General features: G+C 39.4%; 1 protein-coding gene across 1 annotated transcript in view; it reads left to right on the forward strand.

Annotated features, from left to right (window-relative positions):
- The window catches only part of LOC150089900 (pyruvate dehydrogenase phosphatase regulatory subunit, mitochondrial-like), a 197,592-nt gene that overhangs the window by 100,952 nt on the left and 71,809 nt on the right, over positions 1 to 24,831 (forward strand). The window contains 1 exon segment of the mRNA XM_090368894.1: positions 7,142 to 7,266. Within this exon segment, the coding sequence (XP_090225020.1) occupies positions 7,142 to 7,266 (125 nt within the window).

Below are 24,831 nucleotides of genomic sequence, written 5' to 3' on the forward strand. Positions count from 1 at the left end.
TAAAGAAGTAATGCAGGACCATTTGGACAGGCATGCAATTATACTGCAGTCACAGCATGGATTTTTTTAAGTTAATTGAATTCTAGGTTCAGAGGTACTGGTGCCTTAACCACTTGGCCACCCTGGCATTTCCACACATCTATTCTACATCTGTCTTTTCTTAATTTGAATTTATGCCCCCTTAGGTTCGTAATCTGAACAAGTGGAAGGATCCCATCAGAATTCAGTGTGCTCAATCCATTCAAGGCCTTATACACCTCAATCAGATCACCGTGCAGGTGCCTAGTCTCCAGCCATTGTAGTTTGCAGAACTTAAGCCTCTCTTGGTAAGAGGATCCCTTCATTCCCCTCCAATCTTGTTGCCCTTCTCTGCACATGCTCAAGTAAATCTACATCCTTCCTAAAATGAGGAGTGTATTACAGGCCTAGTTACTCTGATGAGTACAACACACAACTGTACAGAGAAATAGAGTGGGCCAGTAAATCAGATTGTCTTATAATGGATGATTTTAACTTCCCAGGTATAGACTGAAACTTGTGGTTGGTCACTCGCACTCTAGCAAGACTTTTGTGGATTTATTGGATGATTGTTTTCTACAGCAGCAAGTTCAAGAGGCAACCAGAGGGATTAATACTCTTGATCTGATTACTACCAGTGATTATTTATGCATTAAGAATCTGCAGATAAAGGAACCACTAGGTGGCAGTAATCACAGTGTACTGAAGTTGGATTTACTCAAAGATGTAACTACCATCAGGGGTAAAGGGAAGGGTTTTTGCTTTTTTAAAGGTCTCAGACAGTTTTTAAATTCTATACAGTGGGACCAACTGACGATGTTACCAACAGCAAATTCTAAATGGGAGGCATTCAAGAAATTAATTTGGGAAGCTAATAGAATTTTCATACCAACTAAAAAATACTGTTCAAGGTTTAGGACTAAATGGATGTCAGAAGAACTAATGAGACTTTTGACAGAGAAGGAAAGCTTTACTTGCCTAACCTCCTTTGACAAAGGAGGTTAGGCAAGTAAATGCAGATTATGAGAAATCTTTGGCAAAGAAAAACAATAAAGACTTCTTTACTCATGTAAACTCTAGAAGAAACAGTATGAATCAGATTGGTCCACCTCATATATCTATGGTTCAATTGTCGATGATTCTCCTCAGGTAGCTGACAAACTGAATGAGTATTTTGCATCTACATTCACACATGAGGAATTCTGTAGGGAAGTGGAGGCCAGAAGTTTATCAGATTCTAACAAGGAGTTAAATGATTATGTAATAACTGAGAGCAAAGTGGAGGAGAAATTGTTGAAGTTAAATATAAGAAAGGCACCTGGGGTGGATGGGATTATCCAGTTATATTAAAGGAGGCAGCAAAGGAAGTAAGCAGACCCTTAGTCATGATTATGAGGGCATCTTTGGACTCAGGGGAGGTTCCCATGGACTGAAGATGTGCAAATGTATCCCCAGTTCACAAAGGGGGATCGAAAGGTAACGAGTAATTACAGACCTATTAGTTTAACTTCTGTTCTAAGGAAAATAATGGAGTCACTGGTTAACGAAGCACTGCAAGATCATCTAGACTAGACAAGACTGCAGTTATAGTTCAGACAGCAGGGATTTGTTAAGGGTAAGTCTTGTTTGACACATTTGATTGGTACTATGATGTGGTCATAAAGGAACTGATGCAAAAAATAATTTTGATATAATGTACTTGGATTTTAGGTAAACTTTTGATACTGTTGCATATGGAAGACTACTGTACAAATCGGAGCATATGGCATTAAGAGCAAGTTGTTGCAATGGATAAAAGGATGGTTGAGTGGGAGAAGACAGGGGTAATCAATGGACAATGCTCTTTGTGGACTAATGTTATTAGTGGAGTCCCCCAGGGATCGGTGTTGGGTACCGTGTTGTTTTCTGTATTTATCGATGATATTGATGAAGGTATATCAGGATTAATGTCTAAGTATGCAGGCGATACGAAGGTTGTCAGGGTTGTTAATGACAGTAATAATAGTATACTACTGCAACAGAATCTAGAAAAGTTGAACAGATGGGCTGAGAGGTGGCAACTGAAGTTTAACATTGACAAATGTAAAGTACTGCATAAGGGTAACAGTAACCCCAGAGCAATGTACCAACTGTGTGGTACTACACTCAGGACTGTAGAGAATGAAAAGGGCCTAGGGGTAATTGTGCAGTCAGGTATGAATTTTTTTTGAGCAGCGCAGACATTCTGCAAGAGTAGCTCATGGTGTCATGTCAATGATATATAGGAATTTTTCTAGCAGGGATAAGGAGGTGATTGTTCCCTTGTATAAGGCAGTATTCAGACCACACCTTGTGTGATGCATACAGGTCCTGAGGCATCATTTTAGGAAAGATGTAGTGCTGCTGGAATGAGTATAGAGAATTGTAATGGGATTAGTTAGTGGAACAAAGGGTTTTGTTACCAAGAAAGACTTAACTTTTGCAAATTGCAGAGTGTGGAGACTAGGTACCTGCTAGGTGATCTGATTGATATGTATGAGGCCTTGAATGGTTTGAGCAAGCTCAATGCTGATGGGATTCTTCCTCTTGCCAGATTAATCACCTGAGTGGACATAAATTTAAATTTAGGTTAGAGAGTTGTAGAATAGAAGTGTGGAAATTTGCCTTTAGCCGTGGGTGGTTGATTGCTGGAACAAATTTCCATCTGTTGTTGTGGAAGTTGACAGCTTAAATAAAAGGCTCAACTAGACAAACTTTTGAAGTGTATGGATGGGTGAAACAGTTTTTTTTTTGGCTGATGCTATATAATCTTGCTTTCTTGCGACGTATGTCTCTACTCGTGCTAATGCTATACAAATCAGTGGCACACCCATTTTTATTATTGTATTCAGGCTTGAAGACCTCATTTCAGAACAGATTTTAACTTTCTTTAATGGCTGGAAACAAAATTAGTTGTGGCTGACAGAGTTACTCATACAGAAAGAGACTATGGTTCTGTAAGCTGCCAAGTTTTGAAATTAAGCATCTATATAGGAGTCTGTTGGAATTATTTAAGACCATAAAAGGGTTTTAGCAGACTTAATTTGACATATATATATATACAAGGAAATACAGATTCAAATTAAGTCTGCTAAAACCCTTTTATGGTCTTAAATAATTCAAACAGACTCCTATATAGATGCTTAAATTCTAAAGTCCAACATTCAAATTAAGGAAAAATATCTACATATTTTTCCTTAATTTGAATATTGGACTTTAGAATATTTAGCCTTAGTCAAAAAGTAACTTTTTGTTTAATTTTTATTTTATTATCATTTTGTTATTTTATTATTTTTTTTTGGAAACAGATACTTCATAATCTTTGCATCATTCTGCCATTTTAATGCAGTAGAGCTTGGATAATTCATATTTTAAGGAGTGTCAAAATTACTTTGAGTTATCTAATTCCCTCTTCCTTTTTACTGGGGGAAATTCTATAACTTGAATTTCCCAGTTATATAAACATGGGAATTTCCTTTGCCTGAACCATACCTAATATGAATTTTGTGAATGTGATCTCTACCAGAAAATTAACCAAACAGTGCTTTCCTTTTGTTGTAAGCCATTGTCTCTTATATTTTCAAAAATGCAATTTGTAAACATGTCTGAATGTAGTATGTATATAAGCTTAACACTTGCAAAAAAAGTATAAATGTTCACTCTTTATTAAAAGTGAACATTTGACACGCCTTTGATGTTTCTTCACCTTTAATCTAAAAATAACTTTAAATCTTAAAATAGTTTCCAAGCTATTGTTGTTTCACTTTAATACAGATTGAGGAAGATCAGCTGCGAAGTCATTTCCTTTGTCTCTCTTGTGAATTCCACAGTCTTCTCCTTGTTCTTCAGAATATGTGGACAGTGTGTTAAGCAGAATTCCATATTCCTTAGTGATATCTGACTTCCTGTTTACTCTTTTTCTATTTTGTTAATATTTTATATTTTTCTGAAGTGTTAAGCTTATAATACATACTACATTCAGACATGTTTACAAGTGAAGCATTCAACTCTGAAAAATGCTATTATAATGATCACTACTACCCTCTGGTAGCAAAGTAGAATTCACATATGTTAACACACCTGTGAACATAAGAAAGAAAATTTAAAAAATAATAAGTATGCCACAGCAAATTCCTAATGTAAAAAACACCTCATCACATTCCTAACATAAAATATCACAGAAATATGTGCCATACTTCGAATTAAAGATAAATTTCTTATTAATTACATTACAGGAGTGTCAAGGGGCAAAAGTATAAATTGAAAATAACCAATATTTCTAGTACTGTCTGATAAAAGTAATTCTCCTAATATCTTTCAGTTACAATAAAAACAGGCGCCTCCGTAGCCAGGTGGGAAGGAGCAGTAGTGCGTAGCACACGCTTCTTGATTAGACCGGAGTTCGAGCCCGTCACCACCAAATACGAAGGATGTGGAAAGGTCAGAGAATGATCACCACATATCCCGGAGCAATATGGCCTTAGTTGCTAATGCTCCTAAAATCCAAATAACAAACAACAAACAATAAAAACAGTTTTCATTCTGAACAACAGAAATTCCAATTTTTTTTTTTTTTTTTTTTTAATTTACTAGAGCAAGAAAACTCATTTTGCTGTCAGTTCTTTTTGCACCACATAAAAGAATAATGGTGGTAACCACTATGCTATCTATAAGGGTTCATATGTATACATCCATGTATGTAAGCATCATTTCAGCAAGCAGAAATTAAATACAGTAATACCCCAACTTACGCTACCCCGACTTACGCGAACTCGGAGTTACGCGGTTCTTGATTTTTTTCGTTTGGCAACGCTGCCGCCCACTATCTTCAAGGTCGTTTTTCATATGTTATCGATATACGGTGCGACGGCGGAGAATGAGAGCGAAAGATGAACAAAATTCAACTTTGCTGCTTTTATGTTTTTTATATCAGTGAAGGGGAAACACATTTCACCATAATAACGTAAAAACCAACACAATTCCAGCTATCGGTATAATCGCAAATGCAATTAGATCGAGTTTACTACCAGTTTATAACAGATTTCACTAGCAGAAACGCAACTGGATTTTTATTGTTTTATGGTAGTAACCCCTAGAAATGTGAGGTGTTAATAGTGTATCTCTGCCTTTATGGTGTTGTTTATTCAGTTGCTACATGCGCGCAGCTTTGTTTATGCGTATCAAGCGTGCCTCCTCGTTTTGTAATTGTGCTTTATTCCCTAAAAATGAGTAAAATACTTAATTAAAAGGTGTGAAAAGGAAGCGTCCTGGTGAAGACACTGCAGATTCAGAGAGAAAAAGAAAAGCAATTATCGATAAACAGAGGCGGACTGGGTCAAAACTTCTTACCCGGGAAAATTTATAGTGGCGTCATACTATGGTTTATGGCCAAAATCACACTGGCCCACCGGGGATTCCCCGGTAAGGCTTATGGCCAGTCCACTTCTGTCGATAGAGAAAAAATATGAAATTGTGAAACGCTTTGAGCGAAATGAAAGACCATGTGATATTGCACGTGCTACAGGCCTAAATGAAGCAAAGGCGAAAAGCACATGACAATTGCAAACTTGACAGGTTGAAAATTGAAAAGGGCTCAATTGTAAAGGGCTTAAAAATTTTAGAAAACATAGACTCCAACGAAGGACGCGTTATAGCTACAAAGCAAGGAATAAAAAAATTATTAGCTTGCTACGAAGAAATTCTGCGTGAAAAAAAGAACGCGCTGTGTCGTCAGACGAATTTGTTAGATTTTATGAAGCCATCGAAATAACTTTTTTACGTAAGTCATTTGTTTTTTTTAATACATATTTTGTATTAATATGTATAAAGAACTGCAATTTTATTAATATTTTTCTTCTAAACTAGTGTTTTTGTTAGTCCTTGGTCCCAATTAAGCAAAATTTATATGTATTTATATGCAAAGTTGTACCCCGACTTACGCGAATTCGACTTACGCGATTTTCGTCGGACCCACCTATCGCGTAACTTCGGGGTATTACTGTATATAAAACAAGTTAGTTAATGTATGTAGTGCATTACATTTCAGGCACATCAGCAAATAGTAATAATAAGATTTATAAAAATGAAAAAAAAGAAAAGAAAGAAAGAAACATCTGCAAAAAATAACTTTATGGCACAAACTGAAGGCATTTCATTTCTACACATCTGCCACATTGCTCATTCATTTCTCCAATTAGAGCATGGCAACAAACATAATTTATTTATTTTATTTATTTATTTTTTTCATAAATATATCCAGATCTTCAGCCAATATATGGTATGCAGATAGCCTATGTGATTTTTATGGGGAAAAAAATAATAATTGCTGGATTTCTATTGGTCTGATTTTAATGAAATTTGGTAAGGCTTGGCATATCTTTCTAAAAGAGCCAAATATAAAATTTCATGAAAATCCATCCACCAGGAATTGAATTATTACATGTAGACATAGTGGCAGAGTGTTTTTTTTTTTTTCAGAAGGCACCACCGGTGGTTTCTCACATCTGTGCCATAGTACTTTGTGAAGTACAGAATCTCTGTAAAAGCTAGAAAAGTGTAATGTCTGGTTTGTGTAAGTAGTATGTTTCTCTCTGGCTACTTGGCTCCTAGTGGTACCCTATTACATGTAGACAGATGAGCAAAAAATAATAATTGCTGGATTTCTATTGATGCAATATTAATAAAATTTGGTTGGCTTGATAAATTTTTATAAAAGAGCCAAATATGAAATTTTATGAAAATCCATCTGTTAGAAGTTGAGTTATTACATGTGGACAGATGGATGAACATGGTGAAGACAGTAGGTGCTTTATGCACGTATGTTAACACACCTATGAACATAAGAAAGAAAATTTTAAAAATTCAGATTCTAGAAACAAATTTCCACAAAATCATAATCTCTGTTAGATGTGAAAATGATCAAGGCAAGTAACAATTAACACAAATTTCCTACATATTTTGGACACAATCTCACAATTTTATTACAAAACATTTATTACAACATATGCAGTGAATTTAATTCTTGTTAAAACTGAATTTTTTAATTCTTCTTAAATGACATAAAAAAGCATAAACTAAATGATGTATTTTCCTTCTATATGATTAGATGTTTTGCTGGAACAGATGTTGTTTCGTATTCCATCCCTGGGAGAAGTGCAAGTGGATCGACTTTGTAATAGACCAGCAAGTTTTACCCCTGACTGCAGATGGCTTCTAGGGGAAGTGCCTGAGGTTAGTTTGAATTTACTTTTATGCATTAAATTCTAGACTTGACAGGTAATGAAATAAACCATGAATATTAGAGTTTTCGAAATGTCTGATTTAGTAATATAATTTTAATTTTCATGCTGTCTTCCTTGTTATGTTTCCTTCATTTCTTTGTAGTTTCCATTAGACATGCTTAAATTACCATACAACTCACTGGTAATAAATTTGCATTAAATCAACATATAGTATGAAGTGCCTTTTATCATTATTTGTTTTTATTTTGCTACATAATTCCTTACAAACCTCATATAAGACAGTAAAATTGATTTTGTTGGGCAAAAATTCTCTTACAACAACATGTAAGAGAATTATTGTCCATACATTTCAGTGCTGACTTAATTTATCTGCTCTTTAATTTCATTCAATTTTTCTCTAATTTAAATGAAATTTGCTTCAAGGACTGAAACCTGTTTTTGAAAACACTTAACCAGTGGTCACCAACAGGCAGCCTGCCAACCAGATGAGGCCCATCTGAACCTTGGGTGCAGCACCCATATGATTTTTATGTATCTATACACCCTCTTGGTTCTCATAAATAGTTTAGTATATTAAATACCAATATTCTCACAGACTTGATTGAGGATTAGCACAATGCCTATAATTGCATAGACTTTTGTATGAATAAAGTTATTAAACTGTTTTTTGGTCTTTTAAAAAATAAAAAATCCTTGCACACAGATTTCTGATCTTAACCCACAAATTGTTTAATTATTTTCCAAGTAGTAATCAAAACACATAAAATGTTGTATCCTGAAGTATAAAAATGTATTAAAGAAATAATTAAATAATACAAGAGTAAGTCAACAAATGCTTACAACAACATGTAAGCATCTCATATTATTATGTATTATTAGTTTTTGTGATATAAAGTTGGCAGTATTGCTGTTAATAGTCTTTATTTCTGACTATCAGTCTATATTTCTGATATTTCTGTTACAGCAGTGCCTGAATTTGAACTTAAATTATAAAATAGGTAATCTAGTTTTGGCCTTTTAATAATGATGAAAAGCAGAGACCTTACTAGACTTCTCTTATGTTTTTGTGGCTGGAAAAATTGTAACTGCTTATTTTTAAACAGCATGTCACTATATTACAATGCAGCAACTTTTAAATAAATCTTTTCTGCCACAAAAAAAAAAAAAAAAAAAAAAAAAAATGAGAGCGTGAGAAAATCCTGCTTTACATCAATTTGAAAAAGCCAAAATAGTATTAGCTATTTTTAAATTTTGAAGTTCTAAATTTATATATACTGTAGCACTTCATATATAGTGGAAAGAAGTTGTTCACATTGAACAACTTCTTTACCACTGTCTTTTCAGAAAATTGTCACTAGTGACAACTTGCTATCTGACAAGGGATCGGAGAGTCCCAAAGCAGGCTGTCATGATAGTGTCTGATCTTTTAAATAAATGGAAGATTCCATTTGTTTAAAAGTAGTAAAGTACCAGGGCAACTTGTTTGTAAAGCAGTCTGCCCTGCTGTAGGCATTAAAATCCTTGCACTCAATTTAATTCCTGCAGGTGACAAAAACATGTGAGAGAAAATAAAAATATCTCTTCTGTGTTTTCTTGATTTAATAATACTGTAGATGAGTATTAGTAGTGGCATATGAAGCAAGGAATTAAGTGTATACAGTGTCAGCAAAAAAAAAAAAAAAAAATTTCCCCATCATCTGTACATCTCTAATAATTTGTCTAATCTTTCCTTAAATTTATTCAGACTACCCACTTCTAAAACACCAGATGGAAGTTTTATCCAACAGTCAGTTACTCTTTGTCTGAATACAAATTTTTGCACATCTATCCTGCAACCATCCTTTTTCAGTTTAAACATATGTCCAAAGCATTTGACCCTTGTGCATATGTCTGTCATCTAAGAAAAGTAATGATCACCACCATTTAGTTTACTCAATTCATTTAAAGCCTTAAATACTTTAGTTGGATTTCCTCTCAAACAGTTATTTTGCAGATGCTGAGTCCAAGAATGACTTCATTCTTTGCAGAACTAAAATCAGTCGTATAGACCTGTATGCAGTACTTGGAGATGGCTAGAGAGTATATTGAACCAATGAGGTTAATTATAAGGGCATCATTGGACTTGGAAGCGATTCCTTTAGATTGAAGAAGTGCCAGTGTATTGCAATACATAAAGGTGATTCTAAGACTGAAGTCAATAACTACAGACTGGTTAGTCTGACTTCACTGGTAGAGAAAGTCTTAGAAGCTATGATTAAGAGAGTGCAATTCAGGGACATTTAGAAAGAAATGTGCATTCTGAAGCACACACAACATGGTTTTGTTAAGGGAAAATTATATTTAACTGACCTAATTAGCTATTTTGACACAGTTACTCATGAGCTGAATGAAGGGAACAATTTTGATATAGTTTATTTGCATTTTAGCAAAGCATTTGACTTAGTCCCTTATGAGAGGTTACTGGAACATGTTGGGATTGCAGAGTGACTACAAGGCAGAATGCAGAGAGTTGTGATCAATGGATATTCTTTAGATTGGTGTAACATCAGAAGTGGAATTCCCCAAGGATCAGTTCTTGGACCACTGGTGTTTAATAAAGTATTATTAAATCAAAAACAAAACCTGTAGAGATAGAGAGATCATAATATGACTGTATAAGGCAATTGTAAACTACTTTTGGAATACTGTGTCCAAGTACGGAAACTTCTCTAAAAAATTGAGCTTCTCGAAAGGATCCAAAGACAGGCAACTTGCATGGTGAAATTCATAAAAGGTCAACTGTATGAAAAAAGACTCTTCAGTTATGTTGGCTACAGAGCTTGGCAACCAGGCACTTCAGGGGTGACCCGATTGACGTCTCTGAGAGGGGTTAGTAAAATGAATGAAGGCAAAATTTTCGCTGTTAAAAAGAATTCCAGCTGGACCAGCCATAGATTCAGGGAACATTTCTCCATACAAAAGTGGATTCAGGGAACATTTCTCCATACAATTTTAAATGTCATAAGTATGGTCATACTGCCAGGAACTGCAGTCAAAAAGAACCTGTCTGTGGTCACTGGCCACGATTACAAATGCTGCAAAAATAAGTCTCAGCAGCCAAAATGTGCTACCTGCAAGGCAGCACGGCTGACTGACTATGCACACAGCATCAGGGATGACAAATGCCCCTGCTATAAAAAAGTGGTAAAACTTATACAATCTAGGACCAATTATGGGCCAGATTGAAATATAAACGTGATTAGGGCTCTAAATCTCATCCAATTGAATGCTCCAAGAGCAAGAGCGGTTGTAGATCAGATCAAGCTCAAATTAGAAGAAAATGACATAGACATATTGGTACTCCAAGAACCATACACACATATGAATAGGGTTCGGGGGATACCCAAGAAACTACAAAATCATAGAATGCACCTCGGGGGGGGGGGTTCCCTTTTACAGCAATAGTAGTGAAAAACACCGACCTTACAGTCACAAAGGTGAGTCACCTCTGATCCCCAACAGCAGTGTGTGCTCATATCACTAGTGCTGTGGGACAGTTCTATGTTATCTCACTTTATTCATTCCAGACCTGGAAAAGATATAAATCCTACAATAGAATATTTACAAGCAGTCACAGACCTGCTACCTACAGCAAATATCATAGTGTGTGCTGATGTCAACTGCTGATCAGCCTTATGGCATAGCTGTACAGAAGACAGGGCAGGCACACACAATGGCCAGATATTATCAGATTTTATAGCCACCTCACCCTTTCAAGTGATAAATCAACCTAATAACTTACCAACTTTTAGCAGTACCATGTGGTACCACATGGTATATGGTACCAATTCAATAGCTTAAAAAATTACAGACTGGTGTGTCCAGCCAGCCTGGACCACATCAGATCATAGAGCCATCACCTTCAAACTAAACAGGCAATTACAAATAACCCAACACTCCTTGTTGGATACTAAAAGGTATAACCTCAAAAAGGCAAACTGGCAGGTTTTTGCAGAAAATACAGCAGCTGTGCTGCAAAAACAGGAAAATGAGTGGTCTAGATCAGGCAGCTGTAGCCTGGATGAGCAAACACTGACTATGACAAACATTTTATCAAAAACAGCAACCCTGTCTATCCCACGGAAAAAAACCGAGAAAGCAGACAGTTCCCTGGTGGTGCCCCGAACTGACTATACTCAGAAGTAGGGTACACCAGGCGAGGAGACATTTTCAAAGAGCCAGAACATCTTGGCCACAAAATGAGGTGGATGCACTGAGAGATTCTTATAGAACTCTCAGGAATCAGTATACAGCCCTCATAAGAGACAAGAAAAAGGAATGCTGGAGGCACTTGGTGGGAACTACTGGAAACAATAACCCTTGGAGAGTTGTCTACAGAATAGTGACCAACAAGCTGCAAGAGGAGATGTCTTAGAAACTACTGTAAAACCAGATGGAACCCCAACCCTGTGTTGGGTGGATTCTGTAAATAACATCCTAGACAGTATCATTCAGACTGAAACTGGAAATCATTCTCCCACCCAGCTAGACGTTATAAAAGAAAATACTGAATATGACAATACCAATATTGAACCTCTGTTCACTATACAAGACTTAGAAATAGCACTATCTAAAACCAAAAGCAATAAATGCCCAGGTTTTGACCTCTTAGAGGTTGAGATTATCAAAATATTAGCAGAAATAGCACCAGACAAATTAATAGCACTATATAATAACTGTATGAGAGAAGGTATATTCCCAAAAATATGGAAAAAAGCTGTGTTAAGATTAATTCTTAAAAGCCCAGAGAAACTGCCTACTGATCCCAAATCCTATAGACCAATAGCCCTACTCCCTGTACTAGGGAAAATATATGAAAGACTAATATATAGTAGATTAACTCAGTACTACATGGAAGCAGGTTTACATTGTGACAATCAGTATGGTTTTAAGCAGGGAAACTCTACGGAGGATGCCATGCACCACCTACTAACAACAGTTGAAAACTCAGAGGAAAAATATATACTGGCAATCTCCATTGACTTTGCTGGGGCATTTGACTCACTCTGGTGTCCTTAGGAGACTCCTCCAGGCAAATCCCCCACAAAACCTCTATAAGGTAATAAACAGCTACCTTACAGACAGAAGTGTCTCAGTACGCACAAGGTTCCAGGAATTGACACACCCTGTGAATAAAGGCTACCCTCAGGGTTCAATCCTCGGCCCTTTCTTCTGGAACATTGTTCTGGACGAATTTATGGCCTTGGATCTGGGTCCTGTAGAAAGCCTGGCCTTTACAGATGTGATTTTCCTTGTAAAAGGTAACATGTGAGTGGTTGTAGAGCAAAGATCAAATGCCGCCCTCTTGCAGCTGCAGGAGTGGGCAGAAATGCATGCTCAAAATATCGCCTGAAAAAACCAAACAAATACTTTTAAAAGGCAATTTGGATATAAGAAGACAACCACAAATCAAAATTAACACAACTACTATAAAAATGGTAACAGAACTAAAATGTCTTGGAGTGGTCTTTGATTCAAAATTAACTTTTTACCCCCCATTTGATCTACTTGGCAAAGAAAGTGAGAAATTATGCAGGTATGATTGCCGGGATCAGTCGAGCAGACTGGGGGCTCAAAAGAAAGACCCTGGCAGTCATATACCGTGCAATGTTTCTACCTGTTATCACCTATGGAGCCGGTGCGTGGTTCACCCGCTCGGCGATAGTAAGAAATAGGAATAAATTAGAATCAATACAAAGGACAATACTACTCACTATTACCAGAGCATGTCGCACAGTAAGCACACCTGCGCTACAGTTGCTGGCCGGAGCTCTCCCACTTTACCTGGAAGTGTCCAAAAGAGGCTTATATTATAGATTTAAAAAGGGCATACCAACAGAATTTCTGGGGATAGCCCTTGATACAACCAACACCTTCAGTGATGGAAAAAAAAAAAAGAATAACCACAAAGCTCCATGACGTATGGCAAAGTGGGAGCAGGAAACCAGAGGTCTGGTTACCAAATGGTTTCTACCATGGGTGGCAATTGTTAGCCCAAAGCCACCTAAGTGGTATGCCCCTGGACTTTTTGCAACATTTATATTGACAGGTCACGGCTCTCTAAAGGTGAAACTAACCTTCTTAGGCCTGATTAATGACCCAAACTGCACCTGTGGCAAGAGTGAAGACTGGGCACGCATTCTATATGAATGTATAATATATGACATTCCCAGAACAGAGCTAATAGCACAGATTGGCCCCTTCCCAGGGGAGAAGAACATCTGTTCATCATAGAAGAGTCAAATTATAAAGCCTTTACATCTTTCACACAGAAAGTATTTGAAATGCACAGAACTATCCAAAGAATGGCAATTCAGCCCCCCAACAATTAATCAATAATCAATAGTTAAAATTGCCCAAGTTTCCCACCACGCCCAGACGATGACTTAAAAACTATCAGGATAGCTGTATTCTGCACCCTGACAAAAACCTGAAATGACAAACCTTCCCAGGACTACCCTGCCATGTGTAGGTTGTTGTTGTTATTTGGTTTTTAGGAGCATTAGCAACTAAGGCCATATTGCTCCGGGGATATGCGGTGGTCATTTCCTGACCTTTCGGCATCCTCCGTATTTGGTGTTCATGGGCTCGAACCCCGGTCTAATCAAGAAGCGTGTGCTATGCACTGCTGCTCCTGCCCACCTGGCTACAGAAGTGCCACCATGTGTAGGAACCTGAGGTCCCATGCCAAATAAGTAACCACGTAGGGAGGGAGATGTACAGGCAACTTGGGAAGCAGATTAGCTGAAAGCTAGTAGCAAAGGGATGCAATGTAGAATGAAAGAAGAATGAATGAATGAGAATGAAAGAAAAAAATGAATAGGCTGGGCACTGAGTGAACTAGGAATTAAGGTAAAAGGGAATAAATGGCAGTTTTGGTGAAAGAAAGAGTGACCTAGCATGAGGGAAAGAGAGAGTGAATGGGAATGAGTGGAAGAGCAAATGTAATTGGCCAAAAAAATACATAAATGCATGAACCATAAATGCTACAGTTTTGCTTAGTGCGAAAAAATTTTTTATTTTGTTGCACAGAGCATTAAACTACAATACATAAATAAGCTTTCGGCTGGGTGGCAGCCTTCATCGGATTAAAATACTTGAATGGCAGTTGGAAGAGAGATGCACTGCCAGGATGGTGCGTGAGGCGCGTGGTTAATTGTTTGTTGATGTTTGTGGCTGTGACGTATGGTGGTGACGTGGCCAGCGTTTGTCTATGGATAGAATTACTGACTCTGTGATGGGATTAACTTGACAACCACTGTTCCTGTTCATAGAGGTATCCGAGCATTTTATATTTAACGATTCCAACCAGGTATGCCTTAGGTAATGGTGGGACCTGTCCACAACCACGACATCGCGGTGTGGGTCGATGTCGTGGTGGGTTGTCCAGACATGCTCGGCAATAGCTGAGTGTTCCACATCTGCCAAACGGATTGCCCTTTTATGTTCTGAGAGGCGGTTCTCGAGTCGACCTCCAGTCTCTCCAAAGTAGCAGCTCGTGCAGTCATGGCAAGAGATGCGATAGACCAAACCGCTCTGTAGAAGGGTGGGGACAGGTGCTTTTATGTTGGAAATGAGAGAATGCAGTTTCTTGCCTGGGAGTTGGATGCACTTTATCCCATGTGATTTTTAGGATTCTACCGATCTGTATCTACCACTATATCCATCTCGCAAGATCAAGTCATGGCATCGTTCAATGTCATATCACTCTTTACCTCCATCCCAGTGGAACTTGCCATCTCTTGTGCAAAACAACTCTTGGACAATGATGGAACCCTTAGCGACAGAACTAGACTGACGCCTGATGACATTTCTGCTACCCTCAGACTGTGCTTAACAGGGGGTGCAATCATGTTTAATGACTCAATCTACCAGCAGATACATGGCACAGCCATGGGTTCCCCTGTCAGCTCGGTCACAGCAAACATCGTGATGGAGGAGTTAGAGGGACGTGCGTTTACACACGCACCAGATCACATCGCCTTTTGGTGTCGCTATGTGGACGATGTGTTTGTAGTCATCCCTAGAGACTCAGGTCAGCGACTCCTAACCCACCTCAATTCACTATCGCCCTCCATAAAATTCACGATTGAGCTGGAGTCGAACAACTCTATACCATACCTAGATACACTTGTCCAGCGCGAAGACACATGCTTGAAGACGACAGTTTATCATAAGCCTATGTGTGCTGGCCAATTTACCAACTTCCGGTCAGCACACGCACGGGGCCACCTCCTCTCCAGTGCCCAAACCTTGCTAACTCGTGCCTGGACACACTCCAGCTCCGCAGATGAAAGACGCAAAGAGGTCACCAGAGTCAAAGTAGACCTTACGAGGTGTGGCTACCCTATCGACGTCCTTGACAGGTGTGATCTACAAGCGCGCGACAACATGACGACCAATAGCAACACCAACAGTAACGAGTCATCCACGAGGGCATTCATCCCATACTACCCCAACCTGTCACAACAGATCGGTAGAATCCTAAAATCACATGGGATAAAGTGCATCCAACTCCCAGGCAGGAAACTGCGTTCTCTCATTTCCAACATAAAAGCACCTGTCCCCACCCTTCTACAGAGCGGTTTGGTCTATCGCATCTCTTGCCGTGACTGCACGAGCTGCTACTTTGGAGAGACTGGACGTCGACTCGAGAAACGCCTCTCAGAACATAAAAGGGCGATCCGTTTGGCAGATGTGGAACACTCCGCTATCGCCGAGCATGTCTGGACAACCCACCACGACATCGACCCACACTGCGATGTCGTGGTTGTGGACAGGTCCCACCATTACCTAAGGCGTACCTGGTTGGAATTGTTAAATATAAAATGCTCGGATACCTCTATGAACAGGAACAGTGGTTGTCAAGTTAATCCCATCACAGAGTCAGTAATTCTATCCATAGACAAACGCTGGCCACGTCACCACCATACATCACAGCCACAAACATCAACAAACAATTAACCACGCGCCTCACGCACCATCCTGGCAGTGTATCTCTCTTCCAACTGCCATTCAAGTATTTTAATCCGATGAAGACTGCCACCCAGCCGAAAGCTTATTTATGTATTGCAGTTTAATGCTCTGTGCAACACAATAAAAAAAAATTTTTCGCATTATGAATCCGGAGCACGTAGGCCTCTTTTATTATTTAGTTTTACTTAGTATTTGTTTGATTAGTTTAATTTATTTGATTATTTTTAATTAGTATTTAAATTTACATTACACATCTTTGCATCCCTCCCTGGTGTGTGAGCAAAAGATGAATGAATGAGTGAAAAAAAAAAAAAAAAAAAAAAAAATATATATATATATATATATATATACACATATATATGAAACTTGAAAGAAAAGAAAAAAAAAAGTATTAAAAAAAAGTATAAAAATAGAATGTAAATTCTATTTTTATACTTTTATATAATATTCTATTTTTATTAAATTCATAAATTAATAAATTAATAAATTCTATTTTTATACTTTATAAAAATAGAAAGTATAAAAATAAAAGTATAAAAATAAAAATAGAATTTCATATATATATACATATATATGAAACTTGAAAGAAAAGAAAAAAAAAGTATTAAAAAAAAAGTATAAAAATAGAATGCAAGTAGAGTGCGAATGCATATTATGAATGAAGTAAATGTGTCTCTCTCCCCCACTCCTTCGTCTGGTGGGTTAACCACTGCCAACAAACATATCCCAACCCCAGAGCAGGATGGGTAGCTTGACCTTCCTACCAGATTTGACACTACTTGGACATGACACCGACGAAGACATTCTGTGGCATTGCTGCCAACACGTCATTGGCAACCTGAACTGGGTACTCTAACCCGGTCCTCTTTAAAAACCCCATCCCCAGGCAGGGGAGGGAGGAGACTGGTCTCTGTCTCCTCTCCTCCCTGTCTACCCCCCCATACTTTGCCTGGTGGGGCTCATCTCCACTGACCTCTTTGGGGATGCCTACTCAATCGTCCCTACTATTCTTCTATCTGTTTTCCCCCCAGTCTTCAGTCTCCCCCCTTCTCTGAATAAACCGACCAAGTACACCCCTTAGCAGTGCTGCCAAATTCTAATCAATATCTAAATTCTACCATTTTCTTGTAAATCACTTTTGGCCAAATTCTAGTGTACACCCCTCCCCTTTTTTTTTTTTTAAGGCTTGCCACTGAAATCCTCGAAAATTAGGTGGTAGAGAAAAAGATGGTAGAGCCTGCCAGAGTACTTAAATAATCTACTGGGTGCCTGACCTGCCTCCTCATGGCAAAGTGTGGGCAACGGTGGGGCCCAATGGCTAAATGGTCAGAAAAACAACAGACCACTCCCCACACACTTTTTAAATCTCTGGCCTCCACAGAGTTCTGTGTCACTCACAAAGAATACAACGCGGAGATGGGGGAAACCCCTGGTGCCGTCAGACAACTAACACACTGTCAGTGTAGTACCACAGAGTTCGTACGTTACTCTGGGGTTACTGCTTCCCATATGTAGTACTTTAGATTTGTCAATGTTAAACTTCATTTCCCACCTCTCAGCCCATCTGCTCAACTTTTCTAGATCCTGTTGCAGCAGAGTACTGTCATTAGTGTCCTTAACAACCCTGCCAACCTTCGTATTGTCTCAAACTTGGACATTAAGCTTGATATGCCATCATCAGTATCATTTATAAATACAGAAAACAACAATGGACCCAACACTGAACCCTGTGGGACTCCACTAATGACATTTGTTCACGATGAGCAGTGTCCATTGATTACCACTCTCTCTCTTCTCCCACTCAACCATCACTTTATCCATAGCAGCAATTTGCCTCCAGTGCCACAGTGCTCCAATTTGCTCAGCTGTCTTCCATGTACAACAGTAGCAAAAGCCTTTCTAAGATCCAAATATATGATATTAAAGTTATTCCCTGCATCCAGTTCCTTTTTGACCACATCATAGTATCCAATTAAATTGGTCAGGCAAGACTTTCCTTAAAAACAAATCCATGCTGTGTCCGAGCTATAACTGAAGTCTTGTCTAGATGATCCTGCAGTGCTTCTTTAACCAGTGCCTCCATTAATTTTCCTGGAACAGAAGTTAAACTAACAGGTCTATGCGTGAGCCACCAAATACGGAGGATGCGGAAAGGTCAGGGAATGACCACCACACATCCCAGGAGCAATATGGAAGTTGCTAATGCTCCTAAAAACCAAACAACAACAGCAGGTCTATAATTACTTTTGTCACCCTTTGATCCTCCTTTGTGAATTGGGGTCACATTTGCACATCTCCAGTCCATGGGTACCTCCCCTGAGTCCAAAGAAGCTCTCATAATTATGGCTAAGGGTTTGCTTACTTCCTTTGCTGCCTCCTTCAATATACCTGGATAGATCCCATCCACCCCTTTGCCTTTTTTTATGTTTATCTTCAACAATTTCTCCTCCACTTTCCTCTCAGTTATTACAAAATCATCTAGCTCACTGCCAGAGTTTAATTCACCTCTGGCATTCTCCTCCCTAAATAACTCCTCGTGTGAATGTCGATGCAAAATACTCATTTAGTTTGTTAGCTACCTGAGTAGGATCATCAACAGTTGAACCGTCAATATCCAGTGGACCAATCTGATTCATCCCTTTCCTTCTAGAGTTTACGTAGGTAAAGAACTCTTTGCTGTTTTTCTTTGCATCCTTTGCCAAAGATTTCTCATAATCTGCCTTTGGCTGCCTAATCTCCTTTGTGATTTGGTTACAGACCAGCTTATATCTGTCATAGGCTTCCATGTCACCCATTAATTTATGTGCATCCCATGCATTTTTCTTCTCTGCCACATGTCTCATTAGTTCATCTTATATCCATTTAGGCCTAAACCTTGAACAATATTTCTTAGTTGGTATGTAAAGTCTAGTAGCTTCCAAGATAAATTCTTTGAATGTTTCCCATTTTGAATTGCTGTTGGTAACATCATCAGTTGGTCCTTCCATATAGAATTTAAATACTGTCTCAGACCACTGTAGTCGCTTTTACGAAAGCAAAAACCCTTCCCTTTACCCCTAATGGTAGTTACCTCTTTAAGTAAATGCCACTTCAGCACACTGTGATCACTGTCACCTAGTGGTTCCTTTATCTTCAGATTCTTAATGCATGAAGAATCACTACTGATAATCAGATCAAGCGTATTACTCCCTCTAGTTGCCTCACGAACATGCTGATCTAGAATACAAGCATCCAATAAATCCACAAAAACCTTGCTTGTGTGTGAGTGACCAACCCACAAATTCCAGTCAGTATCTGGGAAATTAAAATACCCCATTATAAGACTCTCTGATTAACTGGCCCACTCTATTTCTCTGTACAGTTTCTTATTATACTCATTAGAGTCATTAGGCCTATAACACACACCTACTCTCATTTTTCTTTTCTCAGTGCTTACGTCACACCAAACTGACTCGACACTACACTGTCCAGCGATGTCAATTGGCTTCACTTCTTTGGATTTTGTGTTTCTTAACTAATAGCATAATCCCTCCTCCCTTCCTATCCTATATTCTTTCTGTACACATTGTACTCCCCAAAGGTTTGTACAAGATGATTACTAATCATCTTGTACAAATCTTTTGTGCTCTTAAAAGACAATAACTATTTGACCATATCATTAACTTTACCCCCCCCTCCCAGAAGACCTTAGTCCTATTCCATCTATCCTTTTGCAGAATATATTTCTTGCCTCCCTGTTAGTAGATTCACAAACATAGCTACTTCTACTCTAGTGCTTTCTGCTGTTGGGGATACTGCTATATTGTCTGATGCATAAGGGTTGTCCCAGCTCAATGTCAAGCGTTGTGCTGGGAAGCTGTGTATTTAATGCACTCCATTCATTTTAATTCCTTCGAGAGCTTGAACCATGTTCTTCAGGCTCTCATATTTGCCTATCAGAATGCTGAATTTTCACTTAATCTCCTTACACTCTTTGAATTGATAACACACAAAGCTGTGTTATCAATTCAGTAGCAGGACATAATAGAGCCCTTCCTCTCTATCATGTCCTACTATTGGTAGCTTCAGAACTATGCAGCAAGTAGCTCATATTTATATCCTGATTCATAGGGAAACTGCATTAGATAGTTCTCCCTGAAGCCAAAGCAACTACATTACTTTGAGCTTTTTGCTTTGCTGCCCCAGTCTGAGACATGATTTTAGTTAAATTCACATAAGTATTAGTTATACAAAGGGTACTAGGAAAGTTTTGCAATATGACGCAACAATGAATCACAGGAAGCTGCTTGTTGCTGCATGTTGAGACATGTTCATACGTGCATAGTAGCCGCCGCGCCTAGTCGATGGGCTCAGTTATTCATTAGTAGTGAGAGTGTAAAGTGCTTGCGATGGCATCGCGGTCACGAAATGAGATAAGGACAGTTTTGCGGTATAATTTTGTGCGTGGTTTAACCATAGACCAGTGCTTAGAAGAAATGACTCTTGCACTAGATGATGATTGTCCACATCGTACAACGATATTCAGGTGGTATAGAGAATTCCAAAGGGGAAATTTCACTCTGGAGGATTCTGAGAGGCCGGGAAGGCCACGAATGTCAGTTACGGAGGAAAACGTTACTGCTGTGAGGAAAATGCTTGACGAAAACAGGCGAGTGACCTACCAACAGATAGAGGATACTTTGGGCCTAAATGCACCAGCAATTCGTTCGATTCTGCAAGATCATTTGCACGTGAAGAAACTTTGTTCTCTCTGGGTGCTGCATCAACTGACTGAAGAGCAGATGACACGACATGTGACTTGGTGCCGGGAGATGTTAAAAAAGTTTGATAAGGGACAATCTCGGTATGTGAACAACATCGTGACAGGTGACGAGACTTGGCTGTACTATTACGATCTGTCGACCAAGGCTCAAAACAAAGTTTGGGTCTTTGATGATGACGACACACCCGTAATTGTCAGAAAATCCCGATCTGTAAAGAAGAAAATGATAGCTGTATTTTTCAAATCGAGTGGAATTGTGGAACGTGTCTTTTTGGACACGCAGAAGACAGTCACAGCTAAGTGGTATACTGAACAATGCCTGCCTAAAGTCATTGGATCTATGAAGAACCTGCGGCCAAAGTCAAGAATAGACACCTGGTACCTCCATCACGATAATGCTCCAGCTAACCACGCCAAAGCCTGCACCGAATATTTGACCACGACAGGACTGAAACTTCTCGAGCACCCTCCCTGCAGTCCAGACCTTGCTCCCTGCGACTTTGCACTGTTCCCGCATGTGAAAATGAAGCTAAAAGGGAGGCGGTTTTCCAGTGATGAGGACCTTCTATGGGCTTGGGACAACGAGTGTGCTTGACTCCCTAGTGAAACTTGGCAGAACTGGTTTAAAGATTGGTTTCGGAGGATGGGGAGGTGTATTGAATGTAGAGGAAATTACTTTGAAAAAATTAAATAAACAAAGCTGTATTGCAGAACTTTCCTAGTACCCTTTGTATATTAATATTATTAATATTAGTAAAGCTGAATGATGTAAGGAAACTCATTATGTCATCAAGGAAGCTCATTATTACATGTATTATTTAGAAGTAGCGTATTTGGCATTGAACACAAACCAGATTGAAAGTAGCTCAGAGGCTAAATCAGCTAGCATGTTTTGCAGTAACTGCTTTGGAAATGAATGTAAACCTTCTAATACCAGGGGAATTAAGTTAGTTTTGTAATCTGAATTTGAGGAAGAGATTTGCGAGTTTTATCTATACTAAAAAACCGTGACACTGGCAAAATAACCCAGTGCAACCCAGCTCAGCATTACATATTCCACTAGAGCACATTTTTTCATTTGACAGAAGATTGAGAATTTTGTCATTCCTTAAAGTTAAAAAAAGGTAAACTGCAGCCATTATCAGCCCACTGCAGGATGGAAGCCTCCTCAACATGTTGAGGGAAATGGACCATAATCTACCACGCTGGTCCAGTGCGGGTTGGCAGATCGACCGTATTTAGCAGTCAGGGGCTTGAACCCAGGTCTACTCATTCCTTAGGAATATTTTAATGGTTTTAAAAAAATTTTTAATAACATACACGTATAAGTTATAAATCCAGTTTAATGTAACAATACAAATATATACTAACAGTAGCTTTTGAGATGCGTGTCTCTTCATCAACTGACATTTAAATACAAAATACAACGGATAAGTGCAATGAGCTGAGTGAGGCACGTTAATCATGCGTCATTGTTGTTGCACGGACGTGCGCTGCTTTCTACTCCACTGATCATCTAGCATTAAAACGGTTGTCTCTAGGATGGGGTGTAGACGTATACCTTTTTGGCGATTTATTGCCTTTGGATTGTTTACTATGATGAATGACTCTAGCCATAGGCGGTGGCGAAAGTGTCGTGAGTGGTCTACTATTTCAAAGTCACGTTTGGGGTCAAGATCGTGGTTGGTGGCCCAAAAATTTTCCGCAACCGCGGACTGGTCAGTTTCGGCAAGCCGTATTGCTCTGTCATGTTCCGTAAGGCGATCTTGGAGATGACTTGATGTTTCTCCTATGTAGAAACTGCTACAGTCTCTACAGGTGATGCGATATACTACATTGCTGCGTAGGACAGGTGTGACAGGGGTCTTCACACTGGAGACAAGTGAACGTAGGTTCCTGCAGGGTAATTGCACACATTTGATGTTGTAATTTCTAAGGACCTTCGAGATCCATCCTGACACGCCTGGATAATAGGGAATGTAGGCAGACAATATACCGACTTGGTTCGGTGGTCTTGGGTTGGATGTGAGTTCTTCTGCCTATAATAGGCATCTGCTTAGCACATTGGATGGATAACTACATTTGATTAGGTCCGCCTTCACACGGGAGATCTCGTTACGCCTAATTGTATCAGTTTTGGAATGGCTCCAAGCCCTGGAGAATAGGGTGCGGGCAGTGCTATTGAGATGGCTTGGTGCGTGGCCGGATCTGTAGTTAGTGAATTGACTGCACCACATAGGTTTGCAGTATACTGAAGTCTCTAGATGTGGGCCTACGTGATGCACTAGGACTTCCAGGAACGGGAGTGTACCGTTCACCTCTGACTCTGTAGTAAACTTGATGAAATTAGATAAGGAGTTGAGGTATTCCAATAGTGCTGTTTCAGAGCCATGTGGTATTATAGTAAAAATATCGTCACTGTATCTACACCATGTTGTAATAGGTGTAGGTGGGTTCCGGTGTATCTGCTCCTCCAGATCTTCCATGGCGATGTTGGCTACTACGGAACTAACAGGGGCACCCATTGCAGTGCCATGTACCTGCTGGTAGACTGAATCCTCAAAAGTGAAGATGCTGCTTGATAAGCATAGGTTGAGGGCGGTACAGATGTCATCAGTGGATAGTGATGTCCTGGATTGGAGGCTTAAGTCATTCTCGAGGAGCCTTCTGGCGCAGTGCACGGCCTGTTGGATGGGAATTGAAGTGAATAAAGAAATCACATCAAATGATGCCATGACAGTGTTGTCAGGGATTGAAAGGTCCTTAATGAGGTGGATGAATTCACTGCTATTTTTAACGATGTGCGAGGTATTACCTATAAGAGGTGAGAGGAGGCGTGCGATATGCTTGGACAGTTCATACGTTGGGGCACTGCAGCACGACACTATAGGTCTGAGGGGAATACCCGGTTTGTGGATCTTTGGTAATCCATAGAATTGCGGTAGTTGGCAGCCAGTAGCACGTAGAAGACGCTGAGTTGTAGTCGAGATCTTCTTATCTTTAAACCATGTGTGGACGAGTTTATTGACATGTGTCTCTAGACGTTTCAAGACCTTAATGGGTGGATCAGATAGAGGTTCATATACGTCTGGGTCTAGTAGTAGGGTCAGGGCTTTCTCTCGGTAGGTTGATCGGTCTAACACAACGGTCCGGCGCCCTTTATCCGCAGGAAGTACGACGATGAAGTTGTCTTTTCTTATAGATGATAGGGCGGCATGTTTCTTATAGAGCCATTCCAGCACTGATACAATTAGGCGTAACGAGATCTCCCATGTGAAGGCGGACCTAACCAAATGTGGTTATCCATCCCATGTGCTAAGCAGATGCCTATTACAGGCAGAAGAACTCACATCCAACCCAAGACCACCGAACCAAGTCGGTATATCGTCCGCCTACATTCCCTATTATCCAGGCGTGTCAGGATGGATCTCGAAGGTCCTTAGAAATTACAACATCAAATGTGTGCAATTACCCTGCAGGAACCTACGTTCACTTGTCTCCAATGTGAAGACCCCTGTCACACCAATCTTATGCAGCAACGTAGTATATCGCATCACCTGTAGAGACTGTAACAGTTGCTACAGAGAAACATCAAGGCGTCTCCAAGATCGCCTTACGGAACACAACAGAGCAATCCGGCTTGCCGAAACTGACCAGTCCACGGTCGCAGAACATTTTTGGGCCACCAACCACGATCTTGACCCCAAACGTGACTTTGAAATAGTAGACCGCTCACGACACTTTCGCCACCGCCTATGGCTAGAGTCACTCATCATA

The sequence above is a fragment of the Mastigoproctus giganteus genome, chromosome 2 (assembly GCF_048544385.1).
Source record: "Mastigoproctus giganteus isolate SK-2022 chromosome 2, ASM4854438v1, whole genome shotgun sequence".
Classification (NCBI taxonomy): Eukaryota; Metazoa; Arthropoda; class Arachnida; order Uropygi; family Thelyphonidae; genus Mastigoproctus; species Mastigoproctus giganteus.